This window comes from Coregonus lavaretus (assembly GCF_964263955.1).
Source record: "Coregonus lavaretus genome assembly, chromosome: 19".
Lineage (NCBI taxonomy): Eukaryota > Metazoa > Chordata > Actinopteri > Salmoniformes > Salmonidae > Coregonus > Coregonus lavaretus.
Genome location: NC_140006.1, coordinates 31,282,547 through 31,306,218, shown reverse-complemented (window position 1 = coordinate 31,306,218; position 23,672 = coordinate 31,282,547). Strand labels below are relative to the sequence as shown.

At 41.3% G+C, this 23,672-nt stretch overlaps 1 protein-coding gene across 2 annotated transcripts in view; it reads right to left on the bottom strand.

Moving 5' to 3' along the window:
• Nucleotides 1-22,147, bottom strand: part of LOC311147151 (enhancer of polycomb homolog 1-like) — a 46,102-nt gene extending 23,955 nt beyond the window's left edge. Inside the window, exon 1 of one of the 2 annotated variants that reach the window (XM_084183786.1) lies at nucleotides 22,062-22,147. Coding sequence is in view for 1 of the 2 variants with exons in the window: in XM_084183785.1 (XP_084039911.1) it covers nucleotides 19,349-19,501 (153 nt within the window). In the remaining variant the exon portion in view is untranslated. Of the gene's footprint in view, nucleotides 1-19,348; nucleotides 19,736-22,061 lie in introns of those variants that run through there. The other variant, XM_084183785.1, reaches the window with a different exon arrangement.
• Between the last annotated feature and the right edge of the window lie 1,525 nt (nucleotides 22,148-23,672).

Below are 23,672 nucleotides of genomic sequence, written 5' to 3'. Positions count from 1 at the left end.
ATGCAGCAAGCTGATAGGTCTGCTGTTAGAACCAGTAAAGGCCGCTTTACCGCTCTTGGGTAGCGGAATTACTTTGGCTTCCCTCCAGGCCTGAGGACAAAGGCTTTCCTCTAGGCTCAGATTAAAGACATGATTGATAGGAGTGGCTACTGAGTCAGCTACCATCCTCAGTAGCTTTCCATCTAAGTTGTCAATGCCAGGAGGTTTGTCATTATTGAGCGATAACAATACATTTTTCCACCTCTCCCACACTCATTTCACAAAATGTAAACGTGCAATGTTTTTCTTTCATTCGTTTTTTTATGCATGATGGCTCACTGTTCGTTGTTGGCATTTCCTGCCTAAGTTTGCCCACTTTGCCAATTAAAGTAATCATTAAAATAACTGGCAGCATCAAATGGTTTTGTGATGAATAAGCCATCTGATTCAATTAAAGATGGAGTTGAATTTGTCTTTCTGCCCATTATTTCATTTAAAAGTACTCCAAAGTTTTCCCCCCATCATTCTTTACATCGGCTTCATAATACAGTTTCTTATTTTTGTTGAGTTTAGTCATAATTTCTCAATTTGCAGTAAGTCAGCCAGTCAGATGTGCAGCCAGACTTATTAGCCACGCCTTTTTCCCCATCGCTTTCAACCATAAAGTTTTTCATTCCTCAATCCATGGAGCCTTAACATTTAGTTTCTTAACATGTGCATGTTTATCAATAATTGGAAGAAGCAATTTCATAAAGTCATCAAGTGCAGTGTCTGGATGCTCCTTATTAATGACATCAGACCAACAAATATTAAACATCATCCACATAAGAGTCACAGCAAAATATTTTGGGCCCAGCTTTTGGAACTTTGGCTTTGCTGGATATAGCAACTATATTGTGATCACGGCATCCAATGGGTAGGGATACAGCTTTAGAAGAAAGTTCTACAGTATTAGTAAAATTGTGATCAATACATGTGGATGATCTTGTTCCTGTAGTGTTTTTAAACACCCTGGTAGATTACGGACACCGGTTACAGTGAGAAGCTTCCTCTTGAGCGGACAGCTTGATGAAAACCAGTCAATATTCAGGTCCCCAATAAAGTAGACCTCTGTTGACATCACATACACTATCAAGCATTTCACACATTATTTAGAAGTGAACCTTCAACCACAACACTTCAATAACACTTGACATAAGATCTTCTCTAAGCATTACAGGGATATGGCTCTGAATATATACAGCAACACCTTCCCCATAAGCATTCCTGTCTCTATAGATGTTATATCCTTGTATTGCTACTGCTGTATAAAATTAAATTATCTAAGTGCATCTCAGAAATGGCTAATATATGAATGTTATCTGATGTTTGCAAGTTATTGATTTCATGAACCTTATTTCTAAGGCTACATATATTTTGGTCTATTTTCAGCCCTTTCCTGGGTAGCTTATCAGAGATGGACATAATATGGAAAAGAGCAATCAAAGCAAGAGTCCATTAATCAGTTGGTGTGTGTGTGTGCTGTGGGGTTGAAGCTACGAACCCATAGGCTTGGCTCTCTCATCCCTTCCAGGCTTTTGGTAGGGAGGGAGGACAATGAGCTGTCACAGCGGATGTAAGCAATGTCCCCACGCGCTCTGTCAGCTTTCATGGCTGGGATAAGTTCTTTCCTCTTTTGGCGCACAGCTTCCGGATAGTCCTCGTTGAGGAAGATATACATTCCTCTCAAGTTCTTGGCTCTTTCCAGAACAGCCAATTTGTCCTTTAACCTCAGGAACTTGACCCCTATTGGCCTGGTCCTGGACCGGTGATGTGTTTTCCAGTTCTGTGTGCGCACTCCACCTCAATCTTCCTGTGGTCCATCTTCTCTTTCTCCTAGATCATTTCCCTCACTTTGTCCCCAGACTCCGTCTAGGTCTCATGTGGAGATTCTGCAATTCCGTCCACAACCATGTTGTTCCGCCTTGATTGTCCCTCGAGATAATCTGATTTCTCCGTCATTGTTATCATAGATTCACATACAGAACAGATGTCCTCTCTCAATGACTTACAGATAGCTATCATCATGCCATTCTGCTGTTTAAACTCATCAAGCTAACCCTGTGAGAACTGCTAACTGTTCTTCAGGTCCTGGAACGCTGGTCAGGTCGTCCATTATTTTATTAGTTGACTCCACCAGTATTTGGACAAAACACTTGAAGCCATTTTCTTGTTGTTGTAACAACTGCTTGTAGAACTCTGTTCGTTTAAAAGATCCTTCACCTGTGATAGGCCGACACCACTGTCCTCAACGGTACTCCCGCCAGCTTTGGTCTTCGTCATGGTAGCAACGTAGGTTACGCTGTTACTCCACGCAGTTCCAGACAGGGCAGGTCGCAGGGAAGATTGAAAACAACAACAACAACAAAAATCTGGGATCTAGACAGCTACAAGCCCGGGACAATCCGCAGTCCCAGCCACAATGTCTAAGCGCATTGCCGGCTGCATTCAAGCCCTCAAGAAAACCCTGCTAGCTGCTACACCAAACAGCTCCTCAGACTCGGCCTTGGTCGGCAGGATCACTGGACAGATAGTAGCAGCCCCAGCAACTGATGCCAATTGCGTCGCGTGATCCAAACTCAAAAAGGTAGCTTGCTACTAAGAAACTTTTCAATATACTTTCAAACTTTCCAAAACAACAAACCAAGCTCTTCCTCGTTCAACAGGACATGCTAGTATGTTCACTATTGAAGGTTTACTTTTGTAAATCACTTTCCCCTAAAATAAATAAGCTCAGCGAGTAGATTGATGGGCGCTTCTTTTTGCTCTGGACAGCTCGCGTGCGCTGTGTGATGGCATCAACACATGTACTGTTCAAGTGTTTGTGACTTGCGGGAGCGTGGTGGTGCTTGAATGAACAGCCAATCATATTACTAAAATACAAATAGCATGACTGACGCGTTTAGTCTTCAAATGGTAGACCGTGAAAGAGCAGGTGAATGTTGAACTGGAATGCAAAAATGTGCTGAACAGTTGACGAGATCCACAGGCATACACGTTTTTACTGGCCCCAGGCCAGCGGGCTATAGTTAATGTCGGTCCCAGTACGCAAAATTAAATGTATGTGCCATAAAACAACTGGCTAAACGGATTTCGACTCATCGTTACAACATCATACAGGGGTCACGTTAATGCAGATTTCTGCATTTTACAAAAAAACTATGAATAGAAAAACGCTTAAGCAATTTCTTGCTATGTTTTGTAAACACAGATCTAAAATGCTATTGTAATTTCTGCTCGGTATCAGACTCATTTTGTGCTTCAGTTGTACTTCTCCACTTGGTTGAGAATTCATGAAGGGCATGCCATCAGTAGACACTGTCTGATGTGTAGCTACTTTTCTCCGGCCCGGCAGACTTTCTGACTAGCGAATTGAAAAGTAGCCTAGTTAATTTAAGTGGAAAAAGTAGCATTGCATAATAATGCTTTTTAGTCTATTCATTAATGGAAATACCAGTCAATGTCAATGCATTTGACCGGTCATGATTGAAAATCAGTTTGTAGGTACATTTTCATAATTATGTGGAATTAAATTGCTGCGTGTGTATTTTCATTAGTCGTCTTATTGATCAAACGCGCAGAGCATACAGATACAGTCTAGATTGAGCTAAATATTTGTCAGACAGCGCAATAGCTACAGCTCCTCAAACAGCTGTTGCTTCTGGAGTGATACTTATGCTTTCATAAGCCTAATCATTGCGCAACAATAATAATGCAATCGCGTGTATTAAAAACAGTTACTATATTTATTTCTCAACTATTCGCCACTCAAGTGCATAGGCAACTGGAGGCAGTACGCATTTTGAAAACATATACTTAATTGCTTGAAACCTGAACATTTTCCTTCATGAGGCATATTTGGCGCCGACGAAGATGGCAGCCTCGCGACTAGCTCTTAGGAAACGTTGCGGTATTTTGTTTTTATATGTATTATTTTGTACATTATTAGCTCAGAAAGTGTTTCGTATCATTATATACAGCCGGGAAAAACTATTGGATATCAGAGCGGCGGTAACACGACCAGGAATATGACTTCCCCGAAGCAGATCCTTTGTTTGCTCTCCCCAGGGCAATTGAACTGATCCAGCGGCTGACCCAAAACATTGCCGGCGGAGGAGAGGCACTCGGAGTGGCCTGCTGGTTCGACTTAGGAGACGCGCACACCACCCACCGCTTCAAAGTATACTACTCGCTAATGTTTAGTCTTTGGATAACAAAAATCGATGAGCTCAGGGCAAGGATTTCTTTCCAGAGAGACATCAGGGCCTGTAACATACTTTGTTTCACGGAAACATGGCTCTCTGGGGATATTCTGTTGAAATCGGTCCAGCCAGATGGGTTCTCAGTTCATAGCGCAGGCAGAAATAAATCTCTCTCCGGGAAGCAGAAGGGCGGAGGTGTGCGTTTCATCATTAACGACTCATAGTCCTCTGTAGCTCAATTGGTAGAGCATGGCGCTTGTAACGCCAGAGTAGTGGGTTCGATCCCCGGGACCACCCATACGTAAAAATGTATGCACACATGACTAAGTTGCTTTGAATAAAAGTGTCTGCTAAATGGCATATTATTATAGTGTAATTGTAGTAACATAAAGGAACTCAAGTCCTTTTGTTCACCCGACCTAGAATACCTCAAAATCAAATGCCGACCGTATTCTCCCCCAAGAGAATTTTCTTTGGTTATAGTCACGGCCGTGTATATCCCCCCTCAAGCAGATACCACGACGGCCCTCAAAGAAAATCACTGGACTTTATGCAAACTAGAAACCACATATCCTGAGGCTGCTTTTATTGTAGTCAGGAGGCTGAAGAAATGTGGCTTGGCACCTTAAAAACCTTAAATTTTACAGATGCACAATTGAGAGCATCCTGTCGGGCTGTATCACCGCCTGGTACGGCAACTGCACCTCCCGCAACCACAGGGCTCTCCAGAGGGTGGTGCGTTCTACCGAAAGCATTACCGGGGGGGAAACTACCCGCCCTCCAGGACACCTACAGCACCCAATGTCACAGGAAGGCCAAAAAGATCAAGGACATCCACAGCCACTGCCTGTTCACCCCGCTGCTATCATCCAGAAGGCGAGGTCAGTACAGGTGCATCAAAGCTGGGACCGAGAGAATGAAAACAGCTTCTATCTCAAGGCCATCACTGTTATATAGCCATCACTAGCATATTAGAGGCTGCTGCTGCCTATTGAAATCACTGGCCACTTTAATAATGTTTACATATCTTGCATTACTCATCTCATATGTATATACTGTATTCTTTAATATTCTACTGTATCTTAGTCCATGCCACTCTCATTACTTGTCCATATGTATATATTCTTAATTCCATTCCTTACTTAGATGTGTGTATTGGGTATATGTTGTTAGATATTACTGTACTGTCGGAGCTAGAAGCACAAGCATTTCGCTACACCCGCAATAACATCTGCTAAACACGTGTATGTGGCAAATAAAATTTGATTTTGATTTGATGTCTTACCTTGCTTCAAAGTGGCCTAGCAAAAATCCGACCATAGAAACGTGGAACCAATTATATTACCAAGACCTCCATATGCCATTGAAACCAGTAGCCTATTTCTCTCATGTTCTATTGGTTTTCAAATCAACTCGTTGTCCAGAAGCCAAAGGCACAATCCTAGTCATATTAGCATCCCATGTTAGTTGTTGCATCTTTCTACATTTCTCACAGATATTTTAATCTCTGTCACATGAAACCACTCACATGTGGGGTGCGCTTTTGGCAACAATGTTTTAACGCCAATTGCATTATGGAACTTACATACATCCGGGTGCCCATTGCTGCGCTTATAATGTGAAGAAATAATAGTATATCAACATTTTAAGCTAAACATTCTGGTCTGCTGCATCAGCCTGTTTTTCAAATGTTTTTTTGATGCACTGGTTGTATGAATTTGGGTGCCATCGTCCCACAACGGTCCTAGACAGGTCAACTTTTCTACTATGGGGGATAGTAGATTGAAATAGGCTAGTGATTTTGCTGTTAGTTACTAGTCTTGTTGGCTGAGGAAAAGTAAACGTGGACAGTTATTCTAACATCTTCAAAGTGCGCATCGTAAATTCGGTAAGGACGAATGCCGTTGGGACATCACTGGGACCGTGCTCCCACCCATACAGGACATCTACTCAAAACGGTGCCTGAGGAAGGCACGCAGCATCAAGGACCCCACACACGAGTTGTTCTCTCCCATATCTGTCGGGCAGACGGTATCGGAGCATGAGGTCTGATAGAAACTGTCCCGTGTAGTCCTGTGTAGCTCAGTTGGTAGAGCATGGCGCTTGCAACGCCAGGGTTGTGGGTTCGATTCCCACGGAGGGCCAGTATAAAAAATTAATAATAATGTATGCACTCACTAACTGTAAGTCGCTCTGGATAAGAGTGTCTTCTAAATGACTAAAATGTTAAATGTATCTACAAGCCATCAGACTGCTGAACACTTGAACTGGACTGATCACCTGCTCAGATTCTCCACACCTTAGCAGTTGCACACACACACGCCTACCAGACTTATTAGGCTTGGGTGGTATCCAGATTGTCAGACTTTATGCCATACCGGGATATACTGTAATACCGGCACTGAACACAAGGTGCGCTGTTTTCAAACCCTACTGATGCTCTGTAATCCGAAGGTTTGCAATGCTAACAAGTACATGTGAAATCTCATAGAGAATGCTAACTAAATGCTAACTAGCGCATTGCGAACATTGTGTACAGTTTGACCTAAACTATACAAGTAACTAAAAAAATGCTACTCAGTTTGCTGTATGCACAAAACAAGCATTAGCCAGCAAGGCTCTTGATCCAGGAGAGGATTCTCTGCGGTTACCAAGCGAATGCTTGATTTTGGAAGAAGCTAACCACTTAGCTACTAAATTGCAGAGCATTTAGGACATTTTAGGCAGTTAATAGTTATAAGATATCTAGCTGGCAAACATTTAGTTGTGAATTCCATACTGTAATTAGATCACCTGGTGCATGATGCACAACAGTGAGTGACTCACAAGGCCCTGGTCTCTTGTCGTTGTGTGCATGTAACCAAACACCACGTAACTGGGGACTACCGTAAGCTTCATAATAATGTGACAGGTGAAATGAAGAAAGCAATGTTCTTTATCTCCTAACGTATTGCACAAGTTGACTGCAGGTATTTACTTAAAATTAGTTACAAATATTCAAATGTATTGCAAAAACTTCAGAAATAGTTTCAACGGTATTGAAAAAGCATCCCGTGGCTTTTTCCAAACACCCCGGTATACCGCCCAAGCCTACTTAATATACTGCTCAGTTTATACACTACACCCCCACCCCCAATACACGTGTAAATATTGGACTATAAATTGTGCCTTCCTGTATTATACTTATGCTAAAATGTTTATTCTATTCTGAGCCATTTACTTTATGTACGTATTCTTCTCTTATTATTTGTGGTTGCATTGTCGAGAAGGAACCTGCAAGTAAGCATTTCGTTGGACGATGTATAACATGCGTACCCCGTGTAGACGACTAATAAAACTTGAAACGCTGCTGCATCCTCGAGTTGCATTTTCTGTTAAGATGAATTACCATAATCTAAATGCGATTTCTGTCATTCCCACCCCACACACACACGCACTAATCCAAGCAGGTCTGCGGGCCGACTGACAGTAAAACTAAAAGGGCCTCTGAGCACTGGCAGCCTGTCAAGATGGCAGAAGCACAGCGTGGTCCCAGATTGGTACATCTCTCCGGAGTGTGTGATTATGGTTTCACTGTGCCGCTCGCCACAGCTCTGCTCTAGGGGCCCAAGGCAAGCTGCAGATGTTTGCTCTGCGGTCTCACTGTCTGCATCCCAAATGGCACCTAATTCCCTATTTAGTGCACTAGTACTGCACTACATAGGGAATAATTGGGCCATAGTCAAAAGTAGTGCACTATATAATGAACAGGGTGCCATCTGGGACGCATGCCATTCACTCCCAACTAGTCCTGAAGAGTGTTTAACTGTCAGCAGCAGTCAAATCTCCCTCATCTACACAGGTACAATGATTCATTTATGGAACAAACTCAGTCACCGCTTTGAAAGGACATTAAGTCCACAAAATAATGCAAAAACGAATTGCTGTCTGCAACACACCACAAATATTTCATTATAACAGTATTCTATGACCATGAGTTAATTGGTGCCAATTTGAAAATCACGACATTCATAATAACCACTGACTGGATATTAATACCAGCCTATTTATAGCCTAGTGCAGGGTTATTCAACTCTTACCTTACGAGGTCGGGAGCGTGCTGGTTTTCTGTTCTACCTGAAAATTAATTGCACCCACCTGTTGTCCAAGGTCTACATCAGTCCCTGATTAGAGGGGAACAACAAAGAAAAAAAAAGCAGTGGAACTGGCTTCAAAAGTCCAGAGTTGAGGGGCCTAGAATGTGTATCAAATGGCACACCATTCCCTACTTTCGACCAATCACCGCACTATTTCCTCTTAAAACAGTCAAATCATTGCAATATTACCCATAACCTTCATCCAAAATTCCATGACCTTCACAGCCCTAGTTGTATATGCCAAATAAAGTGAGCTTCTCTCTAGGCTTGGGCAGTATACCGGGATATTTGGAAAAAGCCATGGGATGGTTTTTCAATGCCGTCAAAACTATTTGTCTTTCAATAACTTTGTATTTATAGCTACTTAAATTAATACCTGCAGTCAACTTGTGCAATACGTTGCGATAAAGCAGATTGCGTTCATTTAGCCCGTCACATTATTTTACATTATGAAGCTTACCGTAGTTCCCCAGAACAGTTGAGCCAGTCATGTGTTTGTAAATAGCACAACAGGAGAAAGCGAGCTGGTGAGTCCGTAGCGTTCTATATCTATCGGCAAATCTCTGATGTGCAGCGCACATGAGGTGATGAAGTTACACTTGTATGCAATTCACTACTAAATGTTTGCCATCAGATATATTATAATGGCTTTCTGCCAGAAGTCAAAGAGCTCTGGATGAGTTCTGTACAGTTGCCATTTTTTCCTAGTCTTTTTCTCCTCTGTTCTTCTCCCATCTGCTAAGTGTACACATGCTGCTCTTCCTTCAGAAATGCATGCATCACAACCTTATTTGCACAATTTCCCTCGTTCACTTTCACTTGTAAATGTCCACTCACCGAAAATGACATTCGGTAGCTACTAGCTTTATGAGCATGATTTTTAGTGCCCCTTGTGTGCTATGCTGGTAAAACTGTAAATCCCGGGATGAGAGAAGGACAGTATGACGATATGAAAATCTAGATTCCGCCCAATCCAACTTCTCTCTCTCTCGTTGCAAAGGGTTGGCAGCGGCGTGGGTGAAGAGGAACATAACCCCTCCCATACAAAGCAACAAACACCATCTCTGCTGCCCAACCCAGAATACTAGTAATCCTACATGGACAGTCTCACCTGCAGGTTTGCCTTCGCTACAGCATTCAGAAAGACAGGCTAAATCAATGCCTTAAGTCCCCACTACAGTACAGAAATCTTTGGCTACGTCTAGATTCTCCACCCTTCTACCAAAGTTAGCACTTGCACACTCCCCGCCATGGATATAAGTGGTGGGAACTTCCTCCAGCCAATGGTTACTACATTAAATCCATGAATGGGAGTAGGTAGCCTAAATGCACACTTTGGGAAAAGTGTGGAGAATCGTGATGCAACCTTACTCTTGCCAAGGGCTGAGAATAGTGCACTTGCCTGCAAGTTTGTTCTACATTATAATAAGTCTGTGGTTTGCATAGGCGTCAAGAGACTGTTAGCCTACTCCAAGGCTTGCTGAGAAAATTACTGTTGACAACCAATTCCATTTTTAGCACTCTAGAATCTGCTCCAAAGGCCAGCTCCCATATAGGCTCTGCAGGCACTGGTCAAAAGTAGTGCACTATATAGGGAATAGGATGCCATTTCAGACACAGCCCTTCACTTTGCCCCTTCCACATATTTGCACATATGTGACGTAGTAGGTAGCCTAGCGGTTGAGAGTGTTGGGCCAGTAACCCAAAAGTTGTTGGTTCAAATCCCAGAAGCAGCAAGGTGCAAAAATCTGCCATTTTGACTTTGAGCAGGGCAGTTAACCCACAACAACAACTGCTCCCCGGGCGTTGATGACGTGGATGTCGATTAAGGCAGACCCCACACCTCTCTGACTCAGAAGTTAAATGCCAAAGAAAACATTTCGGTTCAATGCATTCAGTTGTGTAACTGACTAGGTAACCCCATTTCCACCTAGTATGCCATTTTCAGGGACCACTTTTGGCTTGTGAGCGCTACTTTCAGAACTACAGGCTAAACTGACTGAACCATCAGTCTCTTCCTCCTCCAGACCACAACAGTGGAAATAGGCTAGCCCTTAAAATGAGTGTATTGATCACTGTCAGGTCTACTCTGGGGGCCCACCACCGCTCCTCTTGGCCGGCCTGCCTGCCTACCAGGCAGCTACTGTCCCAGACACTGTAAATGTCACTTAACATGATGGACAGCCACAGCGGACAGTGACTGACAGGGCCACGGAGAAGCAGAGAATGTCTGGAGAGTAGAATTCATAACTTTACTACTGTGAGACCCTGTATGTGTACCAAATAAACCCTATACCGTGCATTACTCTTGACCAGAGCCCTATGGGCCCTGGTGAAAAGTAGTGTACAGTATAGGGTAACATTTGGGATGCACACAGAGCATGTCTGGAGGGATGAACTGTTTATGTAACTCCACTACTGTGAGACTAAGAAGTGGTCTACATAGCTACTTCTACAAATCGTGTTTCCTGAAACCATCTGGGGACGTACAGTACCAGTCCAAAGTTCACGGTGGGAACCACACATGCGGAGATCATCCGTTCACCTACTCTGTGATCTTGGTCACATAGCCCTTACACAGCCTGGAGGTGTGTTTTTGGTCATTGTCCTGTTGAAAAACAAATGATAGTCCCACTAAGTGCAAACCAGATGGGATTGCGTATCGCTGCGGTAGCCATGCCGGTTAAGTGTGCCTTGAATTCTAAATAAATCACTGACAGTGTCACCAGCAAAGCACCCACACACCATCACACCTCCTCCTCCATGCTTCACGGTGGGAACCATACATGCGGAGATCATCCGTTCACCTACTCTGCGTCTCACAAAGACTTTATGCATAGTCACTTTAACTCTACCCACATGTACATATTACCTCAACTACCTCAACTAGCCGGTGCCCCCGCACATTGACTCTGCAACGGTACCCCCCTGTATATATAGCCTCCCTACTGTTATTTTATTTTACTTCTGCTCTTTTTTTCTCAACACTTTTTTTGTTGTTGTTTTATTTTTACTTTTTCTGTTAAAAATAAATGCACTGTTGGTTAAGGGCTGTAAGTAAGCATTTCACTGTAATGTCTGCACCTGTTGTATTCGGCGCATGTGACCAATACAATTTGATTTGATTTGATTTGACACGGCAGTTGGAACCAAAAATCTCAAATTTGGACTCATCAGACCAAAGGACAGATTTCCACCGGGCTAATGTCCATTCCTCGTGTTTCTTGGCCCAAGCAAGTCTCTTCTTCTTATTGGTATCCTTCAGTAGTGGTTTCTTTGCAGCAATTCGACCATGAAGGCCTGATTCACGCAGTCTCCTCTGAACAGTTGATGTTGAGATGTGTCTGTTACTTGAACTCTGTGAAGCATTTATTTGGGCTGCAATCTGAGGTGCAGATAACTATAATGAACATATCCTCTGCAGCAGGTCTTCTGTTCCTGTGGCAGGCCTCATGAGATCCAGATTCATCATAGCGCTTGATGGTTTTTGTTCTAGACATTTTCCGGATTAACTGACCTTGTCTTTTTTTCCTTTTTTTTTTTAGGGGGTAGATCAGCTTTAATATTGCAGATAGATTGTAACTTCCATCAATGTAATTGTCTGCATCACTTCCAATCTCCAATATCTTTTTTTCCTCTTATATAATATTATATATATATATATATATATATATATATATATATATATATATATATATATATATATATATATATATATATATATATATATATATATATATATATATATATATATATATATATATATATATATATACACATATATATACACACACACACATACAGTTGAAGTCAGAAGTTTACATACACTTAGGTTGGAATCATTAAAAGCACTCCACAAATTTCTTGTTAACAAACTATAGTTTTGGCAAGTCAGTTAGGACATCTACTTTGTGCATGACACAAATAACTTTTCCAACAATTGTTTACAGACAGATTGTTTCACTTATAATTAACTGTATCACAATTCCAGTGGGTCAGACGTTTACATACACTAAGTTGACGGTGCTTTTAAACAGCTAGGAAAATTCCAGAAAATGATGTCATGGCTTTAGAAGCTTCTGATAGGCTAATTGACATCATTTGAGTCAATCTGAGGTGTACCTGTGGAAGTATTTCAAGGCCTACCTTCAAACTGAGTGCCTCTTTGCTTAACATCAAGGGAATATCAAAATAAATCAGCCAAGACCTCAGAAAAAAAAATGTGTAGACCTCCACAAGTCTGGTTCATTCTAGGGAGCAATTTCCAAATGCCTGAAGGTACCAGTTCATCTGTACAGACAATAGTACGCAAGTATAAACACCATGGGACCATGCAGCCATCATACCGCTAAGGAAGGAGACGCGTTCTGTCACCTAGAGATTAATGTACTTTGGTGCGGAAAGTGCAAATCAATCCCAGAACAACAGCAAAGGACCTTGTGAAGATGCTGGAGGAAACAGGTACAAAAGTATCTATATCCACAGTAAAACGAGTCCTATATCGACATAACCTGAAAGGCCGCTAAGCAAGGAAGAAGCCACTGCTCCAAAACCGCCATAAAAAAGCCAGACTACGGTTTGCAAATGCACATGAGGACAAAGATCGTACATTTTTTAGAAATGTCCTCTGGTCTGATGAAACTAAAATAGAATTGTTTGGCCATAATGACCATCGTTATGTTTGGAGGAAAAAGGGGAACACCATCCCAACCGTGAAGCATGGGGGTGGCAGCATCATGCTGTGTGGGTGCTTTGTTGCAGGAGGAACTGGTGCACTTCACAAAATCGATGGCATCATGAGGAAGGAAAATGATGTGGATATATTGAAGCAACATCTCAAGACATCAGTCAGGAAGTTAAAGCTTGTTCGCAAATGGGTCTTCCAAATGGACAATGACCCCAAACATACTTCCAAAGTTGTGGCAAAATGGCTTAAGGACAACAAAGTCAAGGTATTGGAGTGGCCATCACAAAGCTCTGACCTCAATCCTATAGAACATTTGTGGGCAGAAGGAGCAAGGAGGCCTACAAACCTGACTCAGTTACACCAGCTCTGTCAGGACGAATGGGCCAAAATTCACCCAACTTATTGTGGGAAGCTTGTGGAAGGCTACCCGAAACATTTGCCCCAAGTTAAACAATTTAAAAGGCAATGCTACCAAATACTAATTGAGTGTATGTAAACTTCTGACCCACTGGGAATGTGATGAAATAAATCACTCTACTATTATTCTGACATTTCACATTCTTAAAATAAAGTGGTGATCCTAACTGACCTAAGACAGGGAATTTTGACTAGGATTAAAATGTCAGGAATTGTGAAAAACTGAGTTTAAATGTATTTGGCTAAGGTGTATGTAAACTTCCGACTTCAACTGCATACATACTTTTTTTTTTTTTATATATATTTCCCTTTATTACTTTCCAACCCCACCACCCCTTCCCTAATTGGAGTAAATTAGTGAACAACAATGCTTAGGCCTCTACTTCCAGCTTATACATACTATATACATTTTATGCACACTGTCAATTATACAATAATTATATTTTGTTTGTTTTTACTCCTGAACTTCCTCCACCCTCAACCTCTCCGATCATTTTCATGATGTCCATCCGGTTTGTTTCTACATGCCATATCTTTCTAACTGTGCTCTTTCACAAAAGCTCTCAACCTATAACCTATAACTTATTATGGACACAGTATGCTTACATTATTAGTTATTTTGTTGTTATTAGTTGTTATTAGTCCCATCCTTCAACTCCACCCATCTATCTCTTAACACCATCCATATTGGATTTCTATTTGCTGTATATTTTTCAACTGTACAGTGATGTTTTACAAAAGTTCTGAACATTTCTATTCTCATTGTTTCTACAGATTGTAAATTGAAAATATACATTTTTGCTAAAAGTATTATTATATTTTTGATCGATTGACTATGACTTTTCAGATCACCCAGTAATGCTATCTGCAGGGTTAGCTCCAGGTAAATATTGCAATCCTTTAGCCATTCCTGGACCTGTGTCCAAAAACAAGCTACAAATGGACAGTACCAAAACAAATGAGCTAATGATTCTGTCTCTTCGCAGCAAAATCTGCAGAGCTGGGAAGATTGTATCCCCCATATAAATAACATTCTATTGGTAGCAAGAATTGTATATAACAATTTATATTGAAAAATTATACGTTTTGAATCCGGTGTCGTTTTGGGTATCAGTTCATAAACGCTATACCATGGGATCGGTACATCAAATCTCTTCCCAACTATTTTGCAATCTATATGGGACGGCTGTCAATCCTTTGGTCCTTAAATGAAACTGGTATAATTTTTTATTGATCACAGTTTTCTTTAACCAATTATGTTATTTAATGCAAGGCCGACAGACAAGTTCCTTACTTTCTCCCCCTTCCACTTTGCTCTTCCATTTTTGCGGTAATGCTGCAATTATTTGGTTGTAATTTTGGGTAGAGCAGACATTTCCATATGTTTTTGTTAGCTAACTCCACCAGTCCTACCGATGATATAATTTACGAAATTATATATTTTTTAAAAGATTGTCAACAAAAAAATGTTTTTCATCAATTAGTATATTTGAGTTTAACTACAATATTTGTTGCATTATTTGTTCTGTCGTTTCTGGAGGATTAAATTAAAATTGCAACCAACTTTCTATGGCTTGTTTTAGAAATAGTGATATTTGGGAGATGATTTCCTTTTCAAATAACTGAAAGTGAGATGTTGTAATCTGAATAAAGGGAAAAAGGCCATTCTTGAACATTGGGTGAGACAATCTTACTAATTTGCTAGAGAACCAGTTCGGATTTAAGTATAACTTTTGTATGGCTGAAGCTTTTAGTGATCGGTCTAATGCAGGGTTCTTCAATTCCGGTCCTGGAGGGCCAAAACACCTGTTTTTCATCCTCTCATTCTAATCAGGGGCTAATTCAGACCTGGGACACCAGGTGAGTGCAATTAACTACCAGATAGAAATAAAAAACAGAAGTTTTTCGGCCCTCCAGGACCGGAATTGAAGAACCATGGTCTAATGCTTTAATATTTAATAATTCCTGTCCTCCGAATTCATATTCATTATATAAATAGGCCCATTTAATTTTGCCTGGCTTGCCGTTCCAAATAAAATGGAATCTTTTTTTCCTCATATAATTTTAATAAGCTGTTCGCTAGACGTAGGCAAAACCATAAGCAAATAGGTAAACTGGGATAATAATAAAGAGTTAATATGGGTGATTTTTCCACAAATTGACAGGTATTTACCTTTCCATGGATCTTATCTATTTTTGCTAACTTTCTATTAAAATGTATTGGAGTGAGATCATTTATTTCATTTGGGATATGTATTCCGAGTATATCCACATCACCATCAGACCATTTTATTGGTAAACTACATGGTAATGTAAAAATTGTATTTTTTAGTGATCCAATACGTAATATAGTACATGTATCATAATTTGGTTGTAATCCAGAGAGGTTAGAAAATGTATCTAGATCCTCTATGAGGCTGTGGAGGGATTCAAGTTGTGGATTTAAAAGAAAACATGAATCATCAGCGTACAATGACATGTTTGTTTTTAAGCCCTGGATTTCTAATCCCTTGATATTATTGTTGGATAGTGGACAACCTTGTTTCACTCCTCTTGACAGTTTAAAACTGTCTGAGAAATAGCCATTATTTACTATTTTACACCTAGGGTTACTATACATGATAACTATACATTTAACCCATTTTATAAGAGATTCTCCAAAATTGAAATGCTCCAGGCATTTATATATAAACCCCAGTCGTACTTTATCAAATTCCTTTTCGAAGTCTGCTATGAATAGCAGGCCTGGTTTCCTAGATTTTTCATAGTGTTCTATTGTTTCCAGTACTTGCCTTATATTATCTCCAATGTATCTTCCATGTAAAAAACCTGTCTGCTTAGAATGAATAATGTCCGACAATAGCTTTTTAATTCTACGAGCTATACATTTTGCTAGAATTTTTGCATTACAACACTGAAGTGTAAGGGGCCTCCAATTTTTTTTAATGGATTGGATCTTTATATATTTTCCACTTGTATCCTGTTTCAGTAATAATGAAATCATACCTTCTTGAGTGTCTGATAATCTACCATTTACATAGGAGTGGTTAAAACATGCTAATAACGGTCCTCTGAGTATATCAAAAGGGGTTTGGTATACCTCGACTGGCATGCCATCCAACCCTGGAGTTCTCCCGGACTTAGTCTTTAATTGCATCCAGAAGTTCCTCCTCTGTGATTTCACCTTCACATGAGTCTTTCTGTATGGCTGTTAATTTTACATTATCAATAGAAAAAAATCTCTACAATTAGCTTCAGTTAGAGGAGATGGAGGTGACAAACAAAAACATATGCTTAAAGTACTTTTGGTAAAAGACCTTCATGTCTTAAAGTAATGATGGACTGTTGTTTCTCTTTGCTTATTTGAGCTGTTCTTGCCATAATATGGACTTGGTCTTTTACCAAATAGGGCTATCTTCTGTATACCACCCCTACCTTGTCGCAACAACTGATTGGCTCAAACGCATTAAGTAAAGAAATTCCACAAATTAACTTTTAACAAGGCAAACCTGTTAATTGAAATGCATTCCAGGTGACTGCCTCATGAAGGTGGTTGAGAGAATGCCAAGTGTACACAGCTGTAATCAAGGCAAAGGGTGGCTCCTTAAAATAATCTTAAATATAACATTTTGATTTGTTTAACACTTTTTTGGTTACTACATGATCCCATATGTGTTATTTCATAGTTTTGATGTCTTCACTATTAATCTACAATGTAGAAAACAGGAAAAATAAAGAAAAACCCTGGAATGAGTAGGTGTCCAAACTTTTAACTGGTAATGTATATAAGCATCTCAGAGTAGGAATGGTGATCTAGGAGCAGGTCCATTTCTGTCCATGTAATCGTATTCATTGTGATCTATGGGCCTTGGTCAAAAGAAGTGCACTACATAGAGAGTAGGGTGATATTTGAGGCAAAAAGGATAAAAGTTCATAGGCAGTCACGCGTACGTGGTGAAACCGTTTTACAACTGATTTTGGTTGAATCACAGCAGAGATTTTGGACAGGTAGGCTAGCCCATCACGCAACACATTCTAGGGAAACGAGGTCACAGCAGTGAGAAATTGGTCGACTGCCAACATCTGTGTGTTCAAGGAAAACTGGCACTCAGACGAAACACATCCCTACAATTCCCTCTGCGTCTCAGACATTGACCCAGTGACAGTGAGTTCACCCAACAAACACTGGCTGTCTGGACTGACACACAGTTCACACGTGTGAACTGTTCTACACCCAGTGATCATAGGCTAACTTCAACTCGCATAGAGAACACAGGACTTGCAAACCAAATATATCACAAAATGAAAGGTAACCTTGGATGGTAGAGGTCTGGCAAGTCCCATGCATAAAATTGGTGTTATAAAAAGTTGAGGAGCAGCCAGGTTGAATAATACATCTAATGAGCAATCAATTGGAAGAAGGCATACGCATAGCGTAAGCTAGAACATCGATTCCCCACCCAAAACATCCTCCATCAAAAACAACTGTGACATAAGGTGGATACCATGCTGATTTCATTTCCCATGCCAGTCACTGAGAAGCTGTAGGTTGCCTGACAGCTCCACTCTGACAGGGTGCTCAGTATATTGCATAAATAACACAGACCACTCCTATCATTATGTGCCTCTATTACACATGGAGTGGAGACTTCTTTGTGAAGAGGCCCACTGCTGGGACTCCTGTTGTGCGCCTCAGAGCATTAAGATGCATTGTGTCACAGAGGAATGTCAAGAAGACATGTCCTGGCCTGGTCCTGCCATAAATTCATGTCAAAATGTGCAATTAAAGTAGTCCTGCAGCTTTAAAAAATAAATTCTAACTTCGTTGAAAAGCGATATCCCAAGTATAAATACAGTATAAGTACACACAAAGGGTATATAAAAAAATGGTCTGCAGGGAGAGGGGGAGTATCTCACTTTATAGCATCACAAACACAGTGTAGGCTATCCCTAGAAACAGGTTTCAATTGAAGCATGGCATGTATAAAATATTGACAATATAAAAAACGGTCAACTACAAAGCAGGCCATTCAAGTTAGTGCACTGAAACGTAAACACAGACGGCCCAAGAGGCATGACAGCTGATAACTAAAAAAACTGGAGGCTACATGTCATATTGACAGGTACAAACGTCCACATCATAACAAGGCAACGTGCGTAGCCAACACTTGCTTGGACTTGAATCCTTAATCATGAAGACAACTATTAACCTTGGAGGTGCCTAGCAAAATACAAATTGTATTTAGCCAACCATATGCTTATTGAAAGTAAAGCAAAAGAGTGCAGTCATGATCGATTGTTCTCATGCATCCGTTGGCGCTATAAATTATAATAATTCAACATCAGAGCAGCCTGTGAGTCAATGTATAGGCTATTTTGAGCGCACACTTATGGTTAAACTGAAAAGACAGACTATCTATGCAAGGCACACAATGTTTTCATTTCCCCCCCCAGTATCGTCGTCATCATCATCCCACAGGCACCCGGGGTGGGGGGGGGGCATATATAAATTCAGGTAGTTAGCTCCCCCTTGCACCGGTCCTTTGCCATTACGCCAACAAGGCCCATCCCAAAGACTGTCAACAAAATGTCGGATTGACGGGAGTCACGTGATTCCTTTGTACTTTGAAAATCCTCTCAAGCGAAACCAACCACCTAAAACCAGAATTTCATATAATATATATAAATAATAAACCCTTAGTGATCTGTACAATTTATTAAATGATTGTTAACTTGGTATTTACACCACATTTTCGTCGTCTTTCTGAAAATACAATTGGCGGCCATTTTGTGGAAACTTGCGCAGAAAAAAAAAAAAGGAGCACCTCTCAAAATATAAAAATATGGAGACATGTTTATTCGCAGATTTTACAACTATAAAAACATACCGATTCCTCTTCTTTTTCCATCCCCGTCGGCATCTGCGGCACTGCCCGGTTAATAGATGCATATTCGTGCAGGTCTGGTAAATCCTCACATCGGAAGACGGGTAGTGGCTTGGACGCGTCCAACGCCCGTGCCCGAAACGACAATTTACTCATTTTTTATAATTCGAGATGCAACATAAATCTATCCGATCTCCTAAAATTCACAACGGTCTCGAGTTGCGCTTTCATGGATGAATCTGATGTTATTCAGAAATCTACCATTCTACTGGTTGAAGCTATATTTAGGGCGTCGCGAACGGAGCCGGGAAGGCCCGGATCTTGTCGCTCTCTTTCGGTCTATTTTTTCAGATGCTTCGCTGTCTATCGGTGGTTGAGTACGCCATGGCCAACATGGCGGACATTAAAAACTCTTTATAACGCTCCGTTCGCACAAAGCAGCCCAACCCACCGATCATCGAACAGCCATTCCCACACGGTTCCGAGCGCGTGCGCGACGGTGGGGGTGGGGGTGGGGCGAAGCGCCCCCACCACCCTCCCAGTGCCCCCCAAAAGTAAACAAGTCAATAAAATATAATTTGGGTAACTAGTTAACTATAAGATTTAGGTTACATTTGGTTTGCAATAACAAAGGGGCATTGACACCACATAATATTTCGCTGAATGTCCCTAATTGATTGCAATCTAAATAGCCTACATTACCCAATTCATCATCAGTGACTTAATAATTATGAATTATTGTCACAGTAACATTATATTTGGTGTATTATCATGCAAAAAAAAATCTACTTCTGTTTTACGTGTGATTTGTACATTTAGAGGGGGCTGTTTGCAAAAATTTGATGAAATATGTTGAAATGGGAAGACATGGATGATAAACCATTCATGAAACATTGGCATTACAATACTCTGGCATAATACCAAAATATTTAAAATAGGTTTGCTGTATCTTGAAGATGCAGTGGTAACACACCTAGTTCCTATATATACATATAAAAAAGTTGTAATAAAATAAGCCCCTTGAGATTATTCATGAAAAATAATAACCATATTAGAATGTAAAATATACTATCATTCACGAAATAGTGACTATTTTACCAGTCATTACCAGTAAGGTGAAAACTGAAAAGCTTCAGAAAGTATTTTTTCAAAGTTGGAAAATGTCACCCTCTTGTGATCAATCCTAGAACAGTGTCCCTCTCCAACAGAACTGTGTGGGTCCTCTGTGTCCTACAGTAATTTTTATATTTGGAAATAGGAAGAATCTCAAAACAAAGGGTTCTGGTACCTTGAGTAAGTCTTTTCCAAGCCTGAGGCGCTCCTGCCCTATGGATCAATCTTCAGTTTCTGTAACGTGAGGCAGCTTGATGTACAAATACACCCCCTGGAGTAGCCCAATATTGGACTAAAGGAGCCTAACATTACTCCTTAGTCCAAGGACCTTACATGTTCTGTTTGGCTCTAGAAACCAAAACAGCCAAATACTCCATCTAATGTGAATCAATTCTTAATTGCGGTACCGTTCTAGAAACATAAATCCCTCTTTCAAATCTCATCAAAATAACTTCACAAATGCAAAATACATACTTACTGTACACTGTTTTGACACAGTTGCAGCCAACAGTATTTTTCAGTGACAACATGTTTGTGGCCTCCATCTTCCGTTTACACACTGGTGTTCGGAGATGCAGATAGCTAATTAGCCCTAGTCCACGGTCCTCCGTCTGTTTTCCGTAAACAAGTGCTGTAACATGGAAATATGGCTGTGTGGGCACCCTCACCCTATAATCACCGCCTGGTATGGCAACTGCTTGGCCTCCGACCGCAAGGCACTACAGAGGGTAGTGCATACGGCCCAGTACATCACTGGGGCCAAGCTTCCTGCCATCCAGGACCTCTATACCAGGCGGTGTCAGAGGAAGGCCCTCAAAATTGTCAAAGACTCCAGCCACCCTAGTCATAGACTGTTCTCTCTGCTACCGCACGGCAAGCAGTACCGGAGCTCCATGTCTAGGTCCAAAAGTCTTCTCAACAGCTTCTACACCCAAGCCATAAGACTCCTGAACAGCGGCGCACAATTGGCCCAGCGTCGTCTGGGTTAGGGGAGGGTTTGGCCGGGGGGGGGGGGGGGGGGGGGGGGGGGGGGGGGGGGGGCTTTACTTGGCTCATCGCGCTCTAGCGATTCCTTGTGGCGGACCGCGCCTGCAGGCTGACCTCTGTGTTTCCTCCGACACATTGGTGCGGCTGGCTTCTGGGTTAAGCGGGCGGGTGTTAAGAAGCACAGTTTGGCGGGTCATGTTTCGGAGGACGCATGACTCGACCTTCGCCTCCCAAGCACGTTGGGGAGTTGCAGCAATGAGACAAGATTGAAATTGGGGAGAAAACCATTTAACCTTTTGTTTTGTGAAATGTATTTATCTCTGATGTGAAAGATAAGGTCCTTATGCTTCCAAAACCGTACAGCATGCGATGTGTATTAATGTTCAGACCGAGCGTTGCAGCTCTTAACAAAACTCCCCTGTACAGAAGATGCCTTCGTCCAAATGACTTATGTGTAATTTAATGGAACTAAGAGTCATGATCACGGGCTAACCCTGGACAGGATGATAGTCAGTCACAGGGCCTCACCCCAATAACTCCTTAATCCTGAATGGCAAGTAGAGCCATCTGGTGCTTGACTAAAGTCCATATTTAAAAAAACATTATCTGGGCTTACCTATAGTAATGGCAGACATCGGGTCTAGCCAGGGTCCAAGAGTTGTAGGTTCCACCCAGGGTAATCCATTTCAAAAGACACCATCATTGGGATCTGAATGGGAATAAAAAAACATATGCATTCTCATTTCTTTGAGTGTTGGTAATTATAAGGGTCATCATGTTGGTAGGACAGGACTGGGACAGCAATTCCAATTGCAAAGAGCAACTTAAATCAAAATGCACCTCAGAGTAGGAGTGCTGGTCTAGAATCAGCCCCCCTTGTCCATGTAATCTTATTCATCCTAAAATCAGCACTCCTTCTCCAAGACGCTTTAATATGGGCCCAGGACAAGTATAGTGTTTAGTCTTTGACATGCAGGGGCCAGGGCTAGTAGTAGTTTGATCAAGCCACTCCGCAGATGTATTATGTTAATTACCATTATTCCAAACAACTTGGCATTAGCCATCACAGATTCCTTCAGTAGAATTTCAACTACTAAGGGTGCATTCGTAAATTCGCTCTGGCTATCTACTCTGATTTCAGAGCACACTCGTCTGAGTGTGCCAGAGCTCAGAATAACTAAGGAATTTACGAACGCTCAACACCTGTTGAATATGGCAAAAAAATAATAATTAAATTGTTGCCAGCAGCACAGTTACAGTCACCAACATTCTGGATAACATAAACCAGTGGAGGCTGCTGAGGGGAGGACGGCTCATAATAATGGCTGGAATGGAGTCAATCGAATGGTATCAAACAAATCAAAGACATGGTTTCCATGTGGTTGATACCACTCCATTGACTCCATTCCAGCCATTATTATGAGCCGTCCTCCCCTCAGCAGCCTCCACAGGTAAAAACAGCCTAACCAGCACCACTTGGGTGAGTAAAATGGTCAGTGAGATGTTCTCTCATTTGTGTCTGGAAGTTGCTAGCCAAGGTTAGCGAGTTAGCTTGGGTGCTTGACTGATGTTGAGGCCAGAGCTCCAGAGCGTCCAGTGTGTGCGCTCTGAATTTACGAACGGACAATCTGACAACACTCTGAATTTACGAACGGACAATCTGACAACGCTCTGAATTTACGAACGCCCAGAGTGCACTCCAGATTGAATTTACGAACACACCCTAAATATGAATGTGTGCAGTTCCTTTTTAGCTCACTGGTAGTTGGCTGGCAGTGTTTAGCTATCAAATGCCTCCCTTGATAGCATTAACGTAAACTAGTTAGCTATAACGTTACATTATAATTAACGTTAGTGATTATAAAACGTATTAGCCAATGTACAACATTATTGCACAGTTTATACATCAGATTTTAGTATGACACGTTCTGGTCATGACCGTAACGTTAGCTGGCTCTGACCTTTTTTCCACAAAATAGAAAAAAATACTTCGTTTTGCATTTCGCACGTCAGAACAACCTTTGAAAGCAAATGACAAGTTACAACAACACAATTACAAGCCAAATAAAACACCGTTTTACTTAGCTTGCCGAAAACGGTGACGTCAGCTAACTAGCTAGCTAGCTAAAAATGAAGCTGGCTCGCGACTGTAACGTTAGCCAACCACCGATGTCACGTCAATCAGCAAGCTAACTTGCCATTCGATTGAATTGTAATAACTATATTG